Source organism: Lotus japonicus, chromosome 3 (genome assembly GCF_012489685.1).
Source record: "Lotus japonicus ecotype B-129 chromosome 3, LjGifu_v1.2".
NCBI lineage: Eukaryota > Viridiplantae > Streptophyta > Magnoliopsida > Fabales > Fabaceae > Lotus > Lotus japonicus.
This window is the reverse complement of record NC_080043.1, coordinates 25,086,356-25,109,503: the sequence shown is the minus strand read 5'-3', so window position 1 is coordinate 25,109,503 and position 23,148 is coordinate 25,086,356. Positions and strand designations below refer to the sequence as shown.

Below are 23,148 nucleotides of genomic sequence, written 5' to 3'. Positions count from 1 at the left end.
TAGTAAATATCTTTCAGAGACATTTATTTAATTTTGAAACTATTTTTCTAGATTGTTCATTAAAAATTTTTATATTTACTACTATTTAATTTAAATTATTAATATTGTCTACATATAAATATGTTTCTTAATTTTTTTTTCTCTCAATTTATGATTGATAGTTAATATTCTAACTATTTTTAAGTACTACGTAATAAATTTTTCTTCTGTATAAGAAAATGAACAGTTGACAATTAATAGTTAATAATATAGTTAATAACATAAAATATTCATCAGTAATTTATTACTATCATTACGTTCAAAAAAAAATTTATTCCTATCAATATTAAGAAAAATCACAAATTAATTTGAAATTGTTTTTTAAAATAACAGAAAACTACATTATAGTCAATTTAAACAACATGCATAATCATTTCAGATTTTAAAAGTAAATTCCTATGTTATTGTACCCATATTGAGAGGAGATATTTCTCAACACTCTAATATTATATATATATATATATATATATATATATATATATATATATTTCTCTTTAAAAAAAAAGTAAATTCCAAAATATATATTTACAAAAAGCATTCAACCATTAACTAATTTCAATATTTAACATGTTTATTTTTATTCAAAAGATATTAATTCGTGTTATTTTTGTATCTAACTTTAGCACTTAATTTTTTATTTATACGTAAAATGTAGCAATAAGTTTTGTTGGTTAATTTTTAAAATTCGTCAACTTATGATAATAATTAAAATTCTAATTATAATTTTAATATATAAGAGTTTGAATTTTTTTTACAATTAGTTATAAATGTAAATTTTATTTTACTATATATTTTTATTAATGTAAAGTTAGTCAATTTAAATTATTATTATTCAAAATTTGTCTTCAAGTTATAATTAATAGTTAAAATTTAATCACTATTAAATTTTTTTTTAAATATGGGAAATTGAAAAGTTTTTTTTTAATTTGGAAATTGAAAAAGGTTTAACAATTATTAATTAATATAATGAATAATAAAGTAAATGTAGTTATTTTTTAGTTTTGTATTTTATTATCTAATGTATTTAATATTAAGGTGGTAATCAATGCAAAAAAGTTCAAGTCTCCTTTACATATATATATATAGAAGATTATTCTTGGCATTATAATTAAACTAGTATAATAGTAAAATCATCAATTGTATTTGAATGTTATATATGAAACATTGATTTTTCAATATTGGCATCAATACTTTCTAGTGATTTTTTTACAAGTTAATGAATATATATAGATACATGTAAGTTACATATGGATGCACGACAATTTCTGACTAAATACGGGGATCCTCGTGAGGACTATCTTGTATGTAGCTCGCTTCAACCTGAAGATTTTTCTCTATAGGATGGGAATAAGACAAAATATTCTAATAAGAATTTGGGAGTGAAGATGACTGATGAGAATCATTATATAAGAATATACATGTGTGGGGATCACAATCAAAAGAAGTAAAGAACTGCATATATATATATATATATATATATATATATATATATATATATATATATATATATATATGTCTCATCCTCTTATGATAAAATAATGGCTTAAATGCATTTTTAGTCTCTCTACTTTTACTTTTGGGTGATTTTAGTCTTGTTGCTTTCAATTGCTCAATTTTAGTCTCCTTATTTTTAACTTTGAGTGATTTTAGTCCCCTTAGTTTCAATTGCTCAATTTTAATTCATGTAATATCAAATACCTCCATAGAAAATGACATCTAATTTTAATATCATAAGGCTAATCCATGCTTCTCTTTCGAGACTTGCTCAATAACTCTTCTTCTAACTCTAGTTTTTTGGAAAAACCAAATATATAGATATGAAGTAAAGGGACTTCGCCCTGTACAGAGGAAACAGTACATAGATAGAACAACAAGCTTATGAAACAAGGGGAAAGCATAATTCAAAAAAAAAATCAGCGATAGTAACCAATAACCAGCTTAAAGTATTATATACTAAGAGTACAATAGCCCTCTAACAAAACAGCCATGGTCCCAAGACAAGGAAAGAAAGGTAACGGGCATCATGGCTTCCTCGATAGCAATGCAAATGAACTGGGCAGCAGCAAAACAAAATGTGGCACAATTTGGAAAATAAGCTACTCCTTATAAAAGGGGTACACAATGCTAAGGCAGAAAAGAAGCTAACACAGCCAAGAATCACCTACAGAAAACCAGCACAAAGCAACAGAAAGCCACACCAGATAGAAGGAACACATCACACAAAGCCACACCAGTCAGAGAAAACCCTTCTCGGGTTACTTCCTCTCCTAAGCATTTCTACGAACACTTATCTTACAATAAAGCTAGTTCTTCTATTCCATCATCATACTCTACTAGTTGTGCCTCTTCAATATCATTGTCCATTAAGATTGTCACTACATGCTAATGCAGGTAAACCAATATGTGAAATAAAAAAATACCATATGAGATCTTTGCTCTCTTAGACAACCTTAAATTTTAGGCTTAGTGAGGTCCATTGCAGTCATAAGACGAGAATGCACTGAGGAAGGAAAGTCTGCAGTTGTTTCAGAGCCAGCAAGAAGACCATCATGTGGTATGGTGATTGGAATGAATGAGATTTGATTTGGGTGGAGATGAAAGCTCCAATCTGGGTATAGTATTTCTAAGCATCAGAAATGGAACATTATATGCAGCCTGCAAAGACAAAGCAAGCAGATAAGCCCAAGATTTCATCCTTCAATGACTTTGAGCTGGCTACTACTCTAAGTTCTTACCTTCAAGAGAAGGAATCTAACACCAAATTTGATCACGGTTTTCAGAAGAAACTGACTACAAAATAGATCGATAAAAGAATGAATTTAACAAAAAATATAATTAAAACTGATTGAAGTAGCGGCAGGTACATCTTTAACATGTTGGTTGCATGGTCTATAGGAATAGGATTTCAATTTGCTTCAAGCATTCAAAAAGCACAGGGCCATTACCTTGAAGATCAACACTTGAGATGACAAATATGATCTTGAGAAGATTGCAGTGTCTTTAAGCATCTCATTTTCACTGGAAAATGTTAAATCTTTTAACTTTCACTCAACTTCTATTTGGTAGCGAAGATAATGTCTATCCTTCTTTGAAGCTGAAATTAGTTAAGAGGTAAAGGTCATCTTAGATATGATCCACATCAAAAAGGACAATGAGTAGGACAAATCCATAAAAAGTAGTCCATTAAGCTTAAGCCTGACAGTCAACTTATTGACATCTTAACAGCAGAAAACTTATTCACCCTACTCATTTATTTTGCAGATGTTAAAAGCATAAAATTTAACCCATTAAAAAACTCTTGTTCCATTGCTTTCATCATAGTTCTAAAAGCATGACCAAAAGAAAAGGAAAAATAAATCAAAACATTGTATGATAGCAGAAAACAAAAGACCAGAGTAGAGAAGATGAATGGGTACACTTTTGCAATTGAGCAACCATTCCAGTAGCACTTAAACCAGAGACTCTCAATTATTTTTGTGAGAACAAACTTCTTATTGGATAGGTAATTCAATAGTACTCCACACAGATAAAATTAATGTCCCCTGAATCTAAGATCAACACAACATCACCACATATAACAAAAGTACATATTTTCATATGCACTCAGTAACACTACCAAGACAGATATAACAACCACACACTAAAGCATGATTTTCCAAAGATCCCCTAGATAGATTATAATGGAACAACGAAAAAGCATCATATCTGAGACCAAATTGAGATGGTTGTCCTGTTTATGAATCAATCAAGCAGGCCAAAACAGATCACATAATCTCCACCTCCAACAGAAAAATACACATCTTTCAAAAGCTCTAATAATTAAAGATGCCTAAAGAAAAGAGCACCTTCTATGCAGTTCCCAAAACTTGGAGGACTTTGACGACGCCTTTGGTTTTCTACAATCTACTTCATCCTTTGCCACCATATCTTCCCTTAACAAATCAAAATTTTATTTTGACATTGCAACTCCTTGCATAGAGTGAAAGACACATAATGTCCAATCCTGGTAAACAATCTCTGTCATATAAAAAATAAGAACCAAACAAATTCAAATAAGAACTATATGTTCTCTCTTCATCTCATTATTGCCAATCCAAATTATCTTAGTTTTGCTCCCAACAACTTGGCTCCACAAATAGATTGCAGGTCAGGAAAAGCTAAGAAAAACAAACAGACCATAGATGATCCTGTCAAAATATGTCTTTAATGCAGATTGTTTATGCCTAGAGAGTGACCAGGCCTTGGATTATCCTATTCTAATTTGTAGATTCTTCAGGAAAAATCTGGAAAAAAATCTGAAAATCTCTTAACACAATCTCGTGGATACAAAAATTATTAAGACAATAAACGAAGGGTCTTGAACATTAATTAAGAAACACCTATAAGTAATGTTTCTCATCTTTTCCAACTCCAGCATATCGTGATATGCAGCAGATATGATGTATCTAAAAGTTGTGGTTAAATTGCATGCTATAAGCCTATAACACTTTCTTGATGGCCCACTACAGAAGTTGGGAGACAAATTGCTGAGCAACATCTTAGCAAAATTAAAATTAGTCAAAATAAGCCTCTTTTTGCCCTCTTCTTTCTTCCTTTTAGGTTGAGGATGACGTATTCTATCTACTCCCTCTTCTAGCACGGCTTTACTCAGATATTAAATGTTATCAAAATGTATATATAAGCTACAGACTTCTTAACACCCTGAACTTATAGCTGCAAAAGCGGAGTGCAAGACAAGGATTGAACTCATATCCTCAAAGGTTGAAATATCTGTGACTTGATCAATCCAAGAACTGTAAAGTGTAAAGCAACAAAGTGTGATTCATTACAGGGTTAGAAAAATCCAAGAAACTCCCGTGTAGAAAGATAGAGGGTACCATTATTTCCATAAAACTGCACTAAAACATGTCCATCACTGACAGGGTCAGATAATGCAGGTCTTTCTTCCATGATCTGGAAAAGTTATGTTTATAATTAATATAAATGACGGGGTTATGAAATTTGAAAAATAAAAAGGACACAGAAAAATCAGCAAGTCTTTAATTTGCATTGTATTACATTCATCAAGTACAATAAAAAAGGAAAAAGTAAAAGATCATAAGGTATACCATTCTATTGTTTAAATCAAAAGCCATTTTAAATTTCAAATGCAGGTTCTCCAATTTGAAAGAAAGGATGTCTTACAATATCCAAATGCCTGAGTATTACGCACTAAACAACTTGTATGGATAATTGGCTGCACTTTTTTAATCCCCTTTTAATTTGTAGTGTAGAGATGATACACAATCACTTAGTGAAAAACACAAACCAATTTAACCATATATCTTCAAATTACGAAGCTTAACATTTAGTTTCCTCATGAAAAGTTATTCCACAATCTTATAACAACCATAAACAAAAAGAAAATTGAAAAATAATGAAAAGATGTTTGTTTGTTTCTTACTCTCATGTAGGATGATATTACCTGAGCTCTCAAATCATCAGCAAGTTCCCTTAGAATGCTTTTTCTCAATGCCTGCTTCTACTCCTTGTTTTGTGAGAGATCCATGAGCTATTACTGTATTAGGAAAAAACCATCAGTAGGTACAACTACAACATTCAGTGACAAAGGAATATATACAATATTTAGGTCAAGTTTTGCTTTACTGCGTGAGTTATTCACAGTCTTCCGTTGATGAGCGTTGGTTCAAATCAAAGCCCAAAATTCCTTTATTCGGCTATTCAGATATATTTGTAGCCTATTTTTTTTTTTAGGGAATTTCGGTGAAGGAAGAGTTCGCTTTTCTTTTGCCGTAGTATCTCAGTGCTAATTAAACTCACCATCAGAATAAAAAACATAGTGAGACTGAGCTAATAAATCCCTCTTTCAGTAATTTAATTGACAATTTGGGACTTACATGTAATCAACCCCAAAATCTCCATCTTGATTGTAAGGGTCTTCAATATTCATCGTCTACACCGACGGTCTCATGCTTTCCCAACACCAGCAGCAGTAAACTTTCCCACATTTCAACTCCCACGGACAATGCACGCTCTGGCCCAGACAGAATTATGCCATTAAAGTTCCACATCAAGTGATAAATCATCATCTAGAATGTCCCCGGACTTCTTCATTTTTGTATGTAGATCAAGTAGTAAATATCCTAGCATCTCCGATTGAGAATGCGACTTATCACCAACTACAAATACTTGCACTGTATTACCAACTTCAATCCAACTACAACCTGGCTGTTTCTTTAACCCCTTGTCCTTCATTTTCATCCTAACATTGGCAGCTTCTTTCCACTTCCCTGCTGAGGCATACATATTTGAGAGTAATGAATAAGTGCCTGCACTTTCAGGTTCAATTTTCAAAATTTTCTTAGCTACAAGCTTCCCAATATCAGCATTTCCGTGCACACTACATCCAGCAAGGAGTGGTCCCCAAACAGACAATGATAACTCTACCCCAAGCCCCTCAATTATATTGAAAGCTTCTTTCAATCTTCCTGCACGACCACAAAGATCAACCAGACATGCATAGTGAGCTTCTCTGACTCGAATAGATCTGTTTTTCAGAAGCTTAGAAAAGTACTGAAGCCCCTCCTCAACTAATCCAGCATGACTGCAAGCTGTGAGAAGTTCAACATAGGTGACATCATTAGGTTGGAAACCTAATTCTTGCATTTTATTAAATAGATTAATAGCCTCATTTCCGTATCCATGGTGCGCATAGGCGGCAATCATACCATTCCAAGATATCAAATCCCTTTGCCTCAATAACCCATCATCAAAGATCTTCCTAGCAATATGCAACTCCCCACATTTTGAGTACATATTTATAAGCGCTGATACCACACGCGTGTTGTCCTGAAAACCTGTTTTACTTATTAATTGATGAATTTGTTGGCCCTCGGTGAGACCAGCTAAGTCACTACAAGCACCTAACACGGTCACAAAAGTTCCACTGTTGGGTTTTAACCCACCACTAGCTTGCATTTTGTTAAATATTTTCAACGCTTCTTCACTTAGACCATGTTGGGCATACCCTGTCATCATAGCAGTCCAAGTAATCACATTCTTTTGTGGCAATTCAGCAAATAATTTCTCAGCCCTGTTTAGTTCTCCATTTTGAAAGAACCCAGTGATAATTGCATTCCATGAAGCCATATCTCTCTCAGGCATCCTCTCAAACAACTCTAAAGCCTCATCCAACCTTCTATTTAGAGCATAACCCGTGACCATCGCATTCCAAGAAACCACATTTCGAAACGGCATCCTATCAAAAAGAGCTCGAGCATCATCAATTCTCCCACTTTTTGCCAAACCATCAACCATGGTAGTCCAGGAACTCACATCCCTTTCCCTTTCCTGCATCTGATTAAAATGCCATTGAGCATCCTCAATCCTCCCACACCGTACCAAGGCCTTAATGATTGTATTCCAAGAAACTACATTCCGCTCCGGCTCCGGCATTCTCCTAAACAAATCCAAAGCCTTCTCAATTTGGCCATTTTGTCCATACCCACCCATCATTATGTTCCAAGACACATCCTTTCTCTCTGGCATCTCATAAAACAATCTCTCAGCTTCCTCAATCTGATTGATCTTGACGTACCCATTAACCATAGTACTCCACGTAGACACACTTTTCTCGGCATCCGGCCCATCAAACAGCTTCCTGGCTTCCTTAATCATGCCACACTCAATATACCCATTTAACATTGTAGTCCACAGACGCGTGTCCCGTTCAGCCATTTGATCAAACAGCTTCCTGGCTTCCTTAATCATGCCACACTTGATATACCCATTTATCATTGTATCCCACAGACGCATGTCCCGTTCAGGCATTTGATCAAACACCTTGCGTGCATGGTCGGTTCTCCCTTCCTTGCAAAGCCTTGAGATGAAGGAATTGCAGCGCTTCATTTCAGTGTTGAGACTGAACGTGGATGCTAACCTGGTCCTGAGGAATGGGTACCCATGTATGAGTGGGTGCGTGTTAAGCTTGTGAGCATGCATCAATATGAATGATAATGGAGGTAACTTCTTCGCCATTGGGTTGCGTTGGTGAAAGGAAGTTTTTTTTACAAAGCGTTTTCAATTTCGTGCAGATGCGTTTTCAATTTGGTTTTTTTTTTAAGTTATTTGTTTACACTTTAAAAGATAAATGGTTTCTAAATTAATTCAATCTTAATTTTAAATTTCGATTTTTTTAATTTTTTCTGGCAAGTTCTCTTGATCACATCTTTTTTTATATATATAGTTTGTCAAACCTTCAAAATTTCAATATGAAAATTTGATAAATTATAGACTAAATCTATACTATTTCATAATTTGAAAATTCAGAATATAAATTAAATAAAAACAAATATAAAACTAACAATCATCATACACGAAATCTTCTCAAAGATACTCCAAATTAGTTTTTTTTTTACTTACTCCAAATTAGTTTTTTTAAGGTTCCAAATTTGTTGATTATACATAGAATTAGTTTTTGTTTTGAAAAATTTGAGGTTAACAATGCACCTGGTTATATATTCATCTATCTTCAACTAAAAAAAGGCAAATTCAAAATAGAAAATTTTCAAAAATTTTCAAAAAAAAAACCTTCAATATATAAACATCACACTATCACACGCTTCAGAGTTCACGTTCTCTATAGCAAAAGTTCTCACACAACTTTCTCGAATTACTTCTTTCTTCTTCCTCTCAACCATGGCAAACTTCATATCAGATATTTGTCTTTCAAAAGCAACATGGTCTTTCGCTGCGAGGATATTACGTCTATGGACTTTACCTTCCTTTGATCTTCCCTTCAATATGGGTAGTATTGACATGCTATTGATAGAACATCAGGTATATTTGAAAACTTTGCAATTATTTCTTTGGTAAATTTTCCAAATATTTCAACATATAACTTTTTTTAATCATTTACAGAATTCTAAAATACAACTATACAAGTATCTATAAGAAACTTTGTCATTGAGATATTTAATGACAAACTCATGGAATGTCTTCTCTACTAATTTTGTGGTTTAGGTGTTGATGGTAATAGTGGAAAGTACAAATCAACATGTCAACTGACATGTTGATTTGTACTTTCCACTATTACCACCAACACTAAACCACAAAATTGGTAGACAAAACCTTCCATGAGTTTGTCATGAAATATCTCAATGTTAGATTATCTTATTGATGCTTGTATTTTAGAACTCTGTAAATGATTAAAAAAAATTATATGCTGAAATATTTGAAAATTTTACCAGAGAAATAATTGCAAAGTTTTTAAATGTACCTGATGATCTATCAATACCATGTCAATACTATCTATCTCGGAGGGATTATCAAAGGAAGGTAGAGACCATAAACGTAATATCCTAAGAACCATATTGCTTTTGAAAGACAAATATCTGATATGAGGTATGTCATGGTTGAGAGGAAGAAGGGAGAAGTAAAGTCGAGAAAGTTGTGTTAGAATTTTTGAGATGGAGAACGTGAACTCTGAGTGTGATAGTGATTTTCTTATAATGAAGTTTTTTTTTTATTTTTTGTAAAACTAGTGTTTTTTTACCCGCGCGTTGCACGGAGAATATGTCTATTGTATTTGATACATCGATTGATATTTTAAATTATAAAATATTTAAGATACTAAGAATGTAAGAACAATTATAATAAAGATGTAGATATTTAAAGAGCACAAATTTTGAAAAACACAGAAGTTAATAAGCCAAAAGCTTTAAGTTTTGCATATGTGAGTTATAACTGAATTTTGATTGTGAAGATGTATACTCGTGTTGCATAAAGGGTAATGCTTTTGTGTTTTAGATATATAACAATACATAAATATATAATTATTGTTTAAATTATTAAAAATACACTTAAGTTATAGAAAAATGAATTTTATTTTTTTAACTCTAATTTATTAGCACTAATAAATTTAGGTAATAATTTTATAGTACATATGTATTAATATTTTGTATTCCTCGTACTTTTCTTACTATCAAATTATTATAGTTAAATACATATATAAATATACACTCTTAAAATTTTGAAAACAATACTAAAGTTAATTATATTAAATTTTTTCTATTAAAATAATATCAATTAAATAGTTTAGATTATAATGATTATATAAAAAAAAAGTATAAATGATACTTTTTATATAAAACAAAATCTCACTTAGATAGCATTATAGTAGTTTAAAATTAAAACATATCAATTGAAAATTATACGCAAATACAAACAACAGCCGCTTTTAGGTATCAGAGCAGACTTAGATGCAAATCATCTTACTCAATGGATTCTCATTTATCAAAGAAACAAAATCTTATAAATTTCATAATGATACTTTTAATATAGATTTAAAATTTTCAAATTAGCCAAGATAGATTTGTTTTGCAAATGAATTTTAGGTGCAGAAATTTCTCCTCTTCATTTGTAATTGAATGCATTCGATTGGTATCCCATTTGATTTTATTTGAAATTTAACGTAATATCAATCAATTAGTTTAGAATATAATGATTGTTTAAAAAAAATCTGATGATACATTTTATATAAAACAAAATCTCACGTAGGTAGCATTATTGTAGTTTAAAATTAAAACATATTAACTGAAAATTATACTCAAATACAAACAACAATAGCTTTTAGATTTCAAAGCAGCCTTAGATGCAAATCATCTTACTAAATGGATTCTCATTTATCAGAGAAATAAAGAAGTTAACTGTATAGAGAAATCCTTGGGGTTTTATAAAATCTCACGTTACATATACATAAAGAAATCTATAGTGTTAAAAAGAAGATTTTACAATGATAGTTTTTATATAAAATAAAATCTCACGTTACATATACATAAATAAATCTCTATAGTTAAAAATAAGATTTTAAAATTAATAATGGCTGCAATCACATTAATAATGGTTGATTTGCTGGAGTAATATCCTTTCACCCTCCATAAATGTACATCAAATCTTATAGGTAGTAACCTATAAGCTCTAGTCTGCAACTAATGAAAAACTCTGTCAAGTTCACCTAGCAACCATCAAATCTCTACGTGTCCATGGTAGCTCTGTGGACCCTCAGCACCAGATCAGCTCCATTTTCCTGGAATTAACATTAAATAAAAATAAGATAAAGTGAGAAAAAATTAAGAAATAAACAACATAAATCCTAATCAAATCTAAAATTTAAAAAGGTATTAATTAAAGATAGATAAAAACCATCAAAATCTAACAAATCACAATAAAAACTTATAAAATCATAACTTAAATAAAGTCCTAAAATTCAATAAAGACACCATAAGAATTAATTAATACTCTCAAAATAAAATAAAAGACCAAATATAAAATCAAGAAATAAACAGCCTAAATCATAATCAAATCTAAAATTTAAAAAGGTACTAATTAAAGATAGATAAAAGCTACAATAGTTTAGCAAATCACAATAAAAACTCATAAAATCCTGAATTAAATAAAAATCTGATAATTCAATAAAAATACGATAAAAATTAATTAACACTCTTAAGGGAATATGTAACTTTAGGGTTTAGAACTTATGAAAGGTGCTAGTGGACTGGCAGTATGTTTCTCACGGGAATTGAAAACCTTTTACCATTTACATTATGAGTGGGAAGGTAACGGTTGGCACAAAGAAAACTGATGCAAGAACAGAGAGGGGAATATTGAATAGTAACATATTGACCATGTAATAAATATTTTAATTGTAAACATAAACGGGATTCCAATCATAAATAGATAAATATTTTTAATTTAAATTCACTTTAAATCTTTTGAAATATTAATAAAATATACAACAAAAAGTTCATATGCAAACAAATAAATGTTCTCATGATTTAGCTTAAGCAAATAAGGGACCATAAAATTCTAAAGAAAGTTCACCATTCCAGAAGAGAAAAAAAATACAACCTAGCAACAGGTTTTGGCAATTCCAAATTAACACTAACCTATAGGTATTCAGTTGTAGAAGAATCCCACCAAAACTATGAAAAAAATCTAAATTGCAAGGTGAAATGAATCACACTACCTTTCCACATACCTCACATATTTGATAGTTCCTGAGGAGTACAGTAACAGTGAATCATAACATATAAGTACATAATTCACAAAAATATCAAAGTATACATAGTCGTAACATAACACATAATTATATATTGGCTAAACGATGACATTGAAAATTCACAATGCAATTCAGAAACCAATTTCAGGAATCAGCTATCTTAATTTCCTAACCACCGTAAGAATCATTTCGATTATCAATTCAATGAATTCAAACAGGCAGAAATGAATAGAAAACCGAATGAAGAGAAAGAATAGCGCAGAATCAAGCAATCTAAATAGCAACATGATACCGCCACCACTGAAGAGAGAATCGTGAACCTTGGAGGACATGACAATGTTTGCAGCTGCCGGCGGTGCGGGATGATCTTCAAAGGAAATGTCGCAGTTGACCACCCCATCCTACATTCGAGCCTTTTTGTTTCTTTTTAAAATATAAATAGTTTAGGCCAACAAACAAAAGAAATCAACATGTTAGGCTATAAATTTTGACACTTGCATACTCAAATAAAAAGGTATTGAACAAACATCCTAGAGATGTCCTAATGGACACCCACCTTGCCTGAATACTCAAATAAAAAGTATTGAACAAACATCCTAGAGAGGTCCTAATGGACACCTACCTTGCCTGATGTTAAATCATCCCTGTTATTTGGTTGGTTGCCTCACGGTCACTCACTCCCTTGTTACTCTTGTTCATATTGCGAAGTTTTCTTTGCAAAAGGAATTATACTCAGTGGAGCTATTTATGTCCCCTTATGTGTTAGCTAGGGAGGTGCTCAACATGAATATGAGACCGTATGGAATTTGGATAAACTTCTCAATAGATATTGATTGAAAAGAATTGAAATCATTAGCCTTGTCCAAGCCTTAGAAATACACACCTTCACGCTCTCCAAGATCTCCATAGATCATGCTCCACCCACCTACACAAAACACAACAAACGAAAAAGCGCACAATTTTTTTGGTAAAAAGAACAAAACTTTATTGAGTAAACAAACATGGGGGTTACGACCATGGCTACTTACCCTGCTTGTGGGTAGAACTGAGTGAACTCGGCCCGGTGAGCCCATGAAAGTATCATCCTTCGACATGGAGATGCCATGAGATGTTTAGAGTTTCAGGTCAAGGCCAAAACTTGAAGATATAAAAAAAAATATTGCATGTAATACATTTTTTGAATGATTTGGTTTTAAATCAAAATAAATAAATTAATATTATAAAAATAAACAATAAGATAAATTAAGATAAAATCATGAAATAAACAACCTAAATCCTAATCAAATCTAAAATTTTAAAAGGTACTAAATAAATATAGATAAAAACTATCAAAATCTAGTAAATCACAATAAAAACTCATAAAATCCTGAATTAATTAAAAATCCGAAAATTGAATAAATATACAATAAAAATTAATTAATACTCCAAAAATAAATCAAAAATAAATTAAGATAAAATCAAGAAATAAACAACTTAAATCCTAATCAAATCTCAAATTTAAAATGTATTTTTTTATGAGAATTAACCTGAGAATGACACGTGGATTTTTTTTTTATGAGAATTAACGTGGGAATGACACGTCACTAAGAATTAACGTGAGAATGACACGTCACTAAATCAGCCTGATAGGAGTTCTTCTTTTCTAATATATATTGATTGATATTGATATTGATATTGATGATATGTATTTTTAAATTGCCTTTTATTTTAGTTGAAGATAAATGAATATATGACCAGCTGCATTGTTAATCTCAAAATTTTCAAAACAAAAATCAATTCCATGAATAATCAACAAATTTGGAGTAAGTTAAAAAAAACTAATTCGGAGTATCCTTTCAGAATATTCTGTGTATGATGGTTGTTAGTTTTTTTTTTCCTTTAATTTATATTCTGAATTTTGAAATTATGAAATAGTATAGGTTTAGTGTATAATTTATTTAATTTTCATATTGAAATTTTGATGAATTTTGAAGGCTTGACACATGTACATAAAGGTGTCGTAGCTCTAGATGCTTAACACATAAGATTCTAATAGCTCCCAAACTATATAATATTAGATTTAAACTTGATTCAACAATTGTACACGTGAAAATACCTTGAGTCTAAAGGGGTAATCGGTCAAAAGAAAAAATGGTTTAACAATGTTGTTCCAAAACTATGTTATTTCCCTAAAGGGAAGAAATTTTTTTTAACTTTACTCTGACGAGGAATCAAAATAAAAACTCACTTATTTTGCAGGAACCAGAACCATATTTAACCGTAAATTTTATAAAAACATTTTGTGGAATTGTAGCATCACGTCAAAAGCTCATGCCCCATCCCGAACTCAATAAGAGTGAGTTTTGAAACCTCGTTATTTGGTATTTGACAGATGTCGTCATTCGTTCTGAAAACGGTTGCATGTCCCTTCCAATAATTTTTTTTTTAAGATTTGAACTTGTGCTCTCATTCATACGAAAATTTATTTTACTTACCACTAGATCACCTTTTTAACGGTTTTGAAAACCTTGTTTACACACATTCTAAGCGAACTTATTAAAATAGTAATGTTACAAAGGTACAAAATTTTCACAGATCATAGGTCCATGTAAATCTGCTTCGGATAGGACGAATCCACCTTTCATGCAAAAGGGGTGGGGGCAAACTACTCCACAAGATCTTTTTTGGATAATACTAATATTTTTTGTTTTCTTTTGACAAGTGTCCTCATCCAATTTAAAGTCGAGATTGTTTACATTTAAAAAATTGTGATAATTTCTCCTAACAAATGATTTTTGTAGCGTACAAATTAAATTTATATCAAAAATCTAATTTGTCCACCACTATATTTTGTTAAGGGGACCATAGCTTTACATTTCTATTTTCTCTATTTTCAATGCTTCAAGCTTCTTACTTTTTTAACGTTTTTTTTTTGTCAATAACTTTTGTTTTGAATCTTTTGGTCCACTTTTTTGTTTTCTTTCTTTGGACCGTAAGCCCACTTTTCTCCTTTCTCTATCCAAAAAGAAAAGTATAGAGCCTCCTCCATCAGTTGATCATAAGTTCATAACCGTACCTCCACTTCTTCGCTAGTCCTATTATATTCTCACTTCTTCATGCAGTAGGTGCGACTTGCACGAGAGACACAGGTTACAAAGAGCACCCATTGTGTTCAACTAATCCATTCCTAGCCAACTATAGCTAGTTTCCATTAATATCGAGTTGATCAGGAGAAGTGGAGAACTAATCAAATATTAATAATTAGTTGTAACTTATCAACTCATATGCTACTTCAAGTAACGTTTTAGTGGTTTATACATTTGCCTTAACCAAATAGAAAGTAGTCAAGTAAACTAAAATGCGCGCATTTGGTGAGATACAACTAAGTTCTCCACAATACATCTCTTTCAAGACTTAATTAGTGTCCATTTTTTTCAAAGTGCTAGTGTTGTTGGGACACCTTGAAAGGAAGATAAAATAAAGTGTTAATTAAGTTTGTCAACCAATAACATCAACCACACTCTTCTAACTCATAACTAATTTTACAAATGATTAATATTGACCAACTTATATATCTTCATTGACAAAATGCAAAAGTCAAGTTACTTAGGGCTTGTTTGATTTCTGTTTTTAAAAACAGTTTTCTGTTTTATAAAATTTAAAAACAAAAAAACTTGCTTGATAAAGTTGTTTTCTCAAAATTGATTTAAAAACTGTTTCCTATTTTTTTGTTTTTAAAACAGAAAAATCAGAACAGAAAAAAATTGTTTTTGTTTTCTAGTTTTGGATTATTGTTCTGAAAACATAGAAAACACGGAGAACAAGGTGTTTTTTGCATCTCTCATTAATGGCACGGTCGTAATTATCACCAACTAGAAAATAGGGTTTCTACCCAACATAACACAGAACGCGTTCATTCTGCCAAAGTTCAGAACGCTTCTTCTTCTCAGTGGGTTGCGGCTTGAACTCGATCTCTCTCTTGCTCAAGGTAAATTTGCTCCTCCTCTTCTTTTCCCTCTCTTGCCAATGATCTGCTCCTCTTTCTCTCTTATTATTGATTCGGTGAAGTTAACATGATGGTGAACTAAATTCGTTTTCGTTTATGTAATTATTGAATTGACTGAGAAATTTTTTTCACGTTTGGTTTTTGCTATACTCTTCTTTCTGATTCGATTTCGTTTTTGTTGAATTGAGTGACAATTTTTTATTTTCGTTTTCGTTTTTGGCTTTACTCTTCATTCTTTTGGGTTCTGATTTTCAATTAGCTAGGTTTGGGTTCTGTTATTGCAATTGGAAGGTAGGGTGTACTGAGGTAGACTCCTAGAATGGTAGTGAATGAGTCAATTTTGTGCTAACCCTTTACTATTGGGTGTATTGGGGGTTCTGTTATGAGGTTCACATATTTCTGAAAAGGTGAATATTTTAAGAACATGGTAAAGAAAGAAAAAAAAACCATGAGCTTTCTAAAATTATTATTCATTTTTGTCATTGTTGTTTAACAGTTATAAGAAAAATTAATGTGCCAAACATGCAGTTCGTGACCTTCAAAATTAGAATTAGAATTAGGTACAAGAGTTCTGAAATATGCAAAGTAACATGGGATGCTTGTTTACATACTTGTGGCAATTAGAAGATGATTAGCACTTGTTTAGGGCCTACAATTATAGGCACAAAGATGATAGCATGACCTTGGGGGATTCCAGGTTCAAGTAAATTATGAATTTACCTAGTTTAAAGTAATCCAATCATCCTTGGTTATCAAATCTTTGTCACGTTTCTATATAAATTCTGGTTTAGTGGCAGACCTTAATCACAGTTGATAGTGTATATCCTTGAATGCAGTTTTGCTTATTACAAAAAAAATTAAATTTCATTTAGCAGGTTATATAAATTACACTCATATTTCAAACTTTGATTTGTGTCCAGACTATTTTGAACTCTATATATTGTCATATAAAGTGAAGTTTACTCATTTGTCAATATCAGTTGTGATGCAAGAATTGTTTATTTGAACATGGTTGTTTGTATCTATTCTGATTTTCTTTTTCTGGTCACTATATTATTGACTCATCCCACTTTAGACCCTAAATTTGGTATGAGAACGTGGTTGTATCTATTCTTTCCCGTAAGAGATGTGTATCTATCAAGTATCAACTGCTTTGTGCTTGTCAAAAGAATCTATAAACTGATTTTTTAAGCACATGTGAGTTACTTATAGTCTACTTACTTCAATGTTCATTTATGATAGATGGATTCTAATGTTGAAAAAAATGAGTCCAAGATTTGGTCTGCCTCAATTGTCAAATGTTTTATAGACATTATGGTTGATGAAGTCACAAAAGGAAATATGCCAAATGGTGTATTTCACTCTAAAATATGGAATTCAATGACTGCTAAATTGAATTCCATGACAAATCGTTCATTTACTGTTAAACAAGTAAAACAAAAGATGAATAGATTGCGTACAATGCATCGTGAGTTTGCTTTACTCTTGCAAACCACTGGATTTGGTTGGGATCCGGAAACCAACACTGTTACTGCAAGTGAAGAAGTCTGGCAAACTTACATTCGGGTATGATTTAGTTTAGCAAGGAATATTATGCAAATTTTCTCAACAAATAGCTCACTAGTTACTTGCTTTATTTTAGGCACATAAAGAAGCTGCTCAATTTCAGAAGAAAGGATGTGAGCATTATAAGTTATTGGGTATCATATTCAATAGAAGTACTGCAACTGGAGTACTTCATCATTCCTCCACCCAAGATCCACCAAATACAGATGAAGAAAATGAACTTGAAGATCAATACCTTAACACTGGGGTTCATGTAAATGTTGATAAGGATAGTACTGATGATGAAGTGGAGCATATCTCACGTAGTGGAAAACGAAAAATGCCTATAAAAGAGCATAAACCCAAGAAAGAGTCTAAATCAAATCAAATGGGAGATGCACTTGCGGCATGGACTGAAGCGTCTAAGGCGAGGGCAGTGGTTAATTTTGCTAGAGCAGAGAGACTTATGGCTAAGAGTGTGGAGAATACTTGTGATTATTCTATGGCCAAGTGTATGCCAAGTGTATGACTGTTCTTGGAGAGATTGAAGATATTTCAGATGATGTTTTTGCAAAAGCCATAGAAAAATTTGAGAAACTTGTGTGGAGAGAAACATTTCTTACCATGCCTAGTGATAGGAGAAAGGGGTGGCTAGTTAGACTTTAAGGCTAAAGTTTGCTTCTTTTAAGTTACATTTATAATTGGATATACTTATGGTGTATTTTCTTTATTACTTAGACTTGATTGGAATGATTGATTTCAAAGACCTTTTTCAGTATTATGGTGTATTATGTTCATTATCCTCCATTAGTATTATTCATTTGATAAGATTTTATTGATTGAATTGCTATTTATTAATGCATTGTTTTGGAATTTCATGACAGGTTATAGTTTTAATGGATGATAACATAAACTCCTCAGCAAGTGATGCTTGTAGCTCTGATGATTCTTTTTCTTCAAGTGATGATGATGAATTAATGATAGTTGACACGGTTTATCAATATTACCAAAAAATTTTAAATAAAGCAAGGGTGCAAGATTCTGCTCTAAATGGTCGTGGATTTGTAGCTGAGGTGTTAAATGGAACTGGAACAACTTGCTTTGACTTATTTCGAATGGACAAGACATGTTTTATTAATTTTTGCAATGAAATGAGGGGAAATAACTACTTGAGCGACTCAAGAGATGTCCTTCTTGAAGAAAAAGTTGCCATGTTTTTGTTCATAGTTGGTCACACTGTTCGCCATAGAGTTGTTGCTAACCGCTTCCAACATTCCACAGAAACAGATTCTCGTTACTTCAAGGAAGTATTAAGGTCAGTATGTCGGCTGGGAAAAGAGTTGATTAAACTAGAGTCCACAGAATTGCCTGATAGAATTAAGAATAACAAGAAATATTATCCTTGGTTCAAGGTAATTCACTTCATCATAAATGTCATATGTATATAAATGTCTTACGATATTTGCTTTGATCTACTTTACATTTCTTTTATTTGGCTTTTGTTATAGAATTGTGTAGGTGCAATCGATGGTACACATGTAAGCGCATGGGTTCCTGCTGAAAAACAAGTGTCATGCAGGGGTAGAAAGACAACAGTCACACAAAATGTTATGTGTGCATGCGATTTCAATATGATGTTCACATATGTGTATTCAGGATGGGAAGGAAGTGCACATGATGCAAAGGTTTTTTTGGATGCACTCACCAATTTAAATGCAGAATTTCCTTGGCCACCTACAGGTAAATATTATCATTTATAATGAGAGTTTTTTGTGTAATTAAAATAAAGAATCAAAATTAATACATAGTTCGTTGATACAAGTTTTTTTTATCTTGTTGATTCTGGCTACCCATGTACCGGAGGTTTCCTCCCCCCTTATAGGGGTGAAAGATATCATGCACAAGAATATAGGGGCCAAGGTAGACAACCTAGGAGTCGTGAAGAATTATTTAACTACAGGCACTCATCTCTAAGGATGACGATTGAGCGTTGCTTTGGAGTCTTAAAAAATAGATTCCCAATTTTAAAATTGATGACTTCATATAAACCTGTTAGGCAGCGGCTCATAGTGACAGCATGTTGTGCTATTCATAATTATATAAGTAAGTGGAATCTATGTGATGAATTATTTACAATATGGGAAGGGATGGATCCTATAGAAATTGATGCAATGAATGAAGGTTCTAGCACCATGAATGAAGGTTCTGGCATAGAGGGAACAAACTCCAATAATGACAACTTATCAAGGTTATCCGATGAAGGAGCAATGCAAATGGCAACATATAGAGATCAGATTGCAAATATGATGTGGGCACATCGAAATGACTAGTTTATCAAATTTAATTTATGTTCTTACTTTATTTATTAAGTTATAATTATATTGATTTTAGGATTAAGGATTATTATACATTGATGATATTTTATATATCTTAGTATACTCATTTTTAAGGTTTATGGTTTCTTACTAATTTTTTACATTCATCGTTAACAATTATTTTCACGAATATTTTTTCATTAATAAATAAAAGTATAAGAAAAAGTCTTTGGTAATTTTGGGGAGTGAAAATTAATTTGACTTCTAAAGATGTATTCAAACAGGTTTTATATTTTTTAGTTTCTAAAACATGTTTTTGGAACAAATTTATCAAACAGGTTTTTTTGTTTTTTTATTTCTAAAATAGTTTTCAAAATCAAATTACCAAACAAGTTTTTTTTTTCTATTGTTCTCAAAAAATAGTTTTTAAAAATTATTTTACAAAACAGTTTTGGAAACAAGAAAATTAAAAACACAATCAAACAGACCCTTAATTTATCAATCAAAGTACATACATTATAGTGACAAATTTCAATGGTTAAACTTCTTAAGCATTTAGTTAAAAATTCAATCTCTAAATAATGTGTATGGAGAAGGAAATCAAGTATAAATAAAACTAGGATATGCATAAATATTTTATTAAATTTATAACCGAGCCAGGTTACATGGTAATCGGCCAAAAGAAGAATGAATTAACAAACTTGAATAAGAGACAAATACTACTAGCTTAATTACTCTGTTTTTTCTCTTACAATTCTCTCCCATTTTCTGTATGTAACATTTTTTTAAACAACTTTAACTTATATTTTTGTGTAATTAGAGTCCTTTACTGTACAAGGATGAAATTAAAATCCAAAAGCGACGTCGTTTTGGTTCAATCTTCAAGCCCAATAGGTCACTAACCGAAAGAGCAAAGTGAAAACAACAGCAAAAGAAACAAGCATAACACTCATATCCAACGCTTTCTCTCTCTTCAATCTCCTCTCTCTCCTCTCTCTCTTCACCAAACAAAATCTCTCAAAACTCTTCTTCGCTTCCTCCGCCACCACCTTCCTCCTCTTCCCACCCTCCATCGCCGCCTGCAAAACCATCATACACTCCCCCCCTATCACGTGCCTCCCGTCTGCATCCTCCATCGCGAGACTAACCTCCCGCACGTGCATCTCACCGCCGGCCTTCCCGCAGCACGTGACCTTCACCGTCCACTGCACCGCCCCCATCGCCACGGCGTAGAGAATCTCCACCTCGCCGGTAAACCAGTGCCGCCGCACCGACACCGGGAACCGGCTGGACAAATTCGCCGCCCGCTGATTGGCCGGGTTTATCACGATCCAGCTGAGGGTAAGATTCTCCTCCACGTGATTCAGCCATTCTCGGTCTTCCACGTTTGGGGCGAGCTTCACCGGAGTTTGGACCATCTCGTTGGTTTCGAGGAGGTCGATCCAGAGAGGGGAGGTGAGGAACCAGCTCTTTTCTGTCTCGGTGCGGATGACTCTGGAAAGGACGGGTTTGCCCTTGTAGTATAAGTCCACGGCGGAGATGAGCTCCGGCGGAGGCGGCGAGGGTGGTAGCTTGTGGGGGAGAGGAGAGTCGTGGAGGGAAGGGAAGGAGTCGGAGAAGATAGAGCGGTGGGCGGTGGGGAAGGTGGAGATGAGGGAGTCGGCTAGGGGTTGTTGGAGGGAGGGCCACGTGGCGGTGCAGATTTCCCGCCAGAGGGGGTTTTGGGTGCAGAGGCTGCGGAGGTGGGAGGTGGAGGAAGAGGTGGAGGCTAAAGTGGGGCCGTCGAGGCGAGTAAGGATGTGGGATTGGATGATATCAGAGTGGAGGGCGGTGATGGTGGTGGCGGAGTTTGTTGAATTAGCCATGGATAAATATTGCCACAAAATGAATGATGAATATTCAAATTGGTGTGTATGAGTTGAGTTGAAAGGATGATTCTATTTGTGGTATAGTATTTGAAGGATAAGGATATATATGGTGATGTGTAATGAGTGAGTGAGTGAAGAAGGAAGAGGTGTGGGTTTTATATATAGTAGTAGGAGCTAGATGAGGTGTGGGGTTCATAATTGCCTAATTGGGGGTGTGTTATGTATGCATGTTGTATCATGTAAGTGGTAGTGGTAGGAGGACGCGGGATTATTAGAGAAGAGACTCGCTCTCACTCGCGTTTTGGTGACTTTTTGACTTTTTGTGTGTGGGGTAGCAACTAGCAACCAGCAACTAGCAACTAGCAAAATATCAATCAACTTGTGGGAAGGTAATTAAGAAAGAAATAACGGTCAACACCGTTAAACTTGAATGATATTCACCTTTTCGTTTTTGTTCTATTGACTATTCAAGTTGGAATTAACCTTCATTTTTTAGTTTTATATTGTATACGGACGGCTAATTTAACAGTTGTATTTCAAAACAATAAAATAAAGAGTGGTCTTATATCTTAAACTTGACACTTGATTACGCACTTGTGCTAATTGTTTATGGTTTACTATTACGTAACTTGTAAGATACATGTGGTTGATATAAAAGATTCATAAATAATAGAAAATGGTTTTATAACGGGATATGTACACTGATTGGAAAATTTTATTGTGATATATATATATATATACATATATATATATATAGGGTCGTGTATAGAGTTTTTGGGCCTAAGGAAAAAATATTAAAGTGATTTTATTTTGACAAGAATTTGAAAGAGACCTGATATATCATATCAATTATCAATTTTTATATTAATCTTCTAGTTTTTTAAACTGCGAAATCATTTATCAGAGTTTTATACAACAAAATAAATAAAAAGAGTTATGAACAACAAAATCAGGAACACAATGAATGAAACGATGTGAGATTTTGCAACACTTTAATGTCAAATATCTCATTTAATAATTTACTTTAACGTGAAAAAAATTCTTTTTTTAGAGAATAACTATTATGAGGAAGAGAAATTATTTTTTTCAATTGTGAGATAGTAAAAATAACATAGATTTTATTTACTTATTTTTTGGAAAATGTAAATTTGTTAATACAAAATACTACTACTAATAACTATTAAAGTTGCACTTCTAAGTTCTCACGTTGCATTTCCTATGTTGCCATTGATATTACTTAGTTTTTCATTATTTTATTACATTTCTTAAGTCTTAGTAGTAAATCTGCATGTGCTAATTTTTTTTGGGGCCTTAAATATATTGGGAGGTCTTAGGCAA

At 32.5% G+C, this 23,148-nt stretch overlaps 2 protein-coding genes across 6 annotated transcripts; both read right to left on the bottom strand.

The window, feature by feature from the left end:
• Positions 1 to 1,962: 1,962 nt before the first annotated feature.
• On the bottom strand, positions 1,963 to 8,136 carry LOC130748340 (pentatricopeptide repeat-containing protein At2g35030, mitochondrial-like). Of its 5 annotated transcripts, none has more exons than XM_057601525.1 (7): positions 5,937 to 8,136; positions 5,504 to 5,596; positions 4,917 to 4,992; positions 3,885 to 4,832; positions 2,985 to 3,133; positions 2,775 to 2,829; positions 1,963 to 2,694 (listed from the first exon to the last, which is right to left on the bottom strand). In XM_057601525.1, exon 1 carries the CDS (start codon positions 8,074 to 8,076, stop codon positions 6,097 to 6,099), a length of 1,980 nt encoding a protein of 659 aa, XP_057457508.1. In that variant the 5' UTR covers positions 8,077 to 8,136; the 3' UTR covers positions 1,963 to 2,694; positions 2,775 to 2,829; positions 2,985 to 3,133; positions 3,885 to 4,832; positions 4,917 to 4,992; positions 5,504 to 5,596; positions 5,937 to 6,096. The 5 variants fall into 5 exon arrangements, with proteins under 5 accessions (XP_057457508.1, XP_057457509.1, XP_057457507.1 ...); XM_057601526.1 differs by having other exon boundaries at positions 3,885 to 4,042; XM_057601524.1 differs by having other exon boundaries at positions 3,885 to 4,992.
• Positions 8,137 to 20,566: 12,430 nt separating this feature from the next.
• On the bottom strand, positions 20,567 to 22,055 carry LOC130748765 (probable F-box protein At2g36090). The gene has a single exon (XM_057602008.1). The coding sequence runs from the start codon at positions 21,805 to 21,807 to the stop codon at positions 20,824 to 20,826; it is 984 nt and encodes a 327-aa protein (XP_057457991.1). The 5' UTR covers positions 21,808 to 22,055; the 3' UTR covers positions 20,567 to 20,823.
• Positions 22,056 to 23,148: the final 1,093 nt, after the last annotated feature.

What these genes read in the sequence shown, in the direction of transcription:
- LOC130748340 (XM_057601524.1), bottom strand. Translation starts at nt 8,076, where the DNA reads ATGGCGAAGAAGTTACCTCCATTATCATTCATATTGATGCATGCTCAC.
- LOC130748765 (XM_057602008.1), bottom strand. Translation starts at nt 21,807, where the DNA reads ATGGCTAATTCAACAAACTCCGCCACCACCATCACCGCCCTCCACTCT.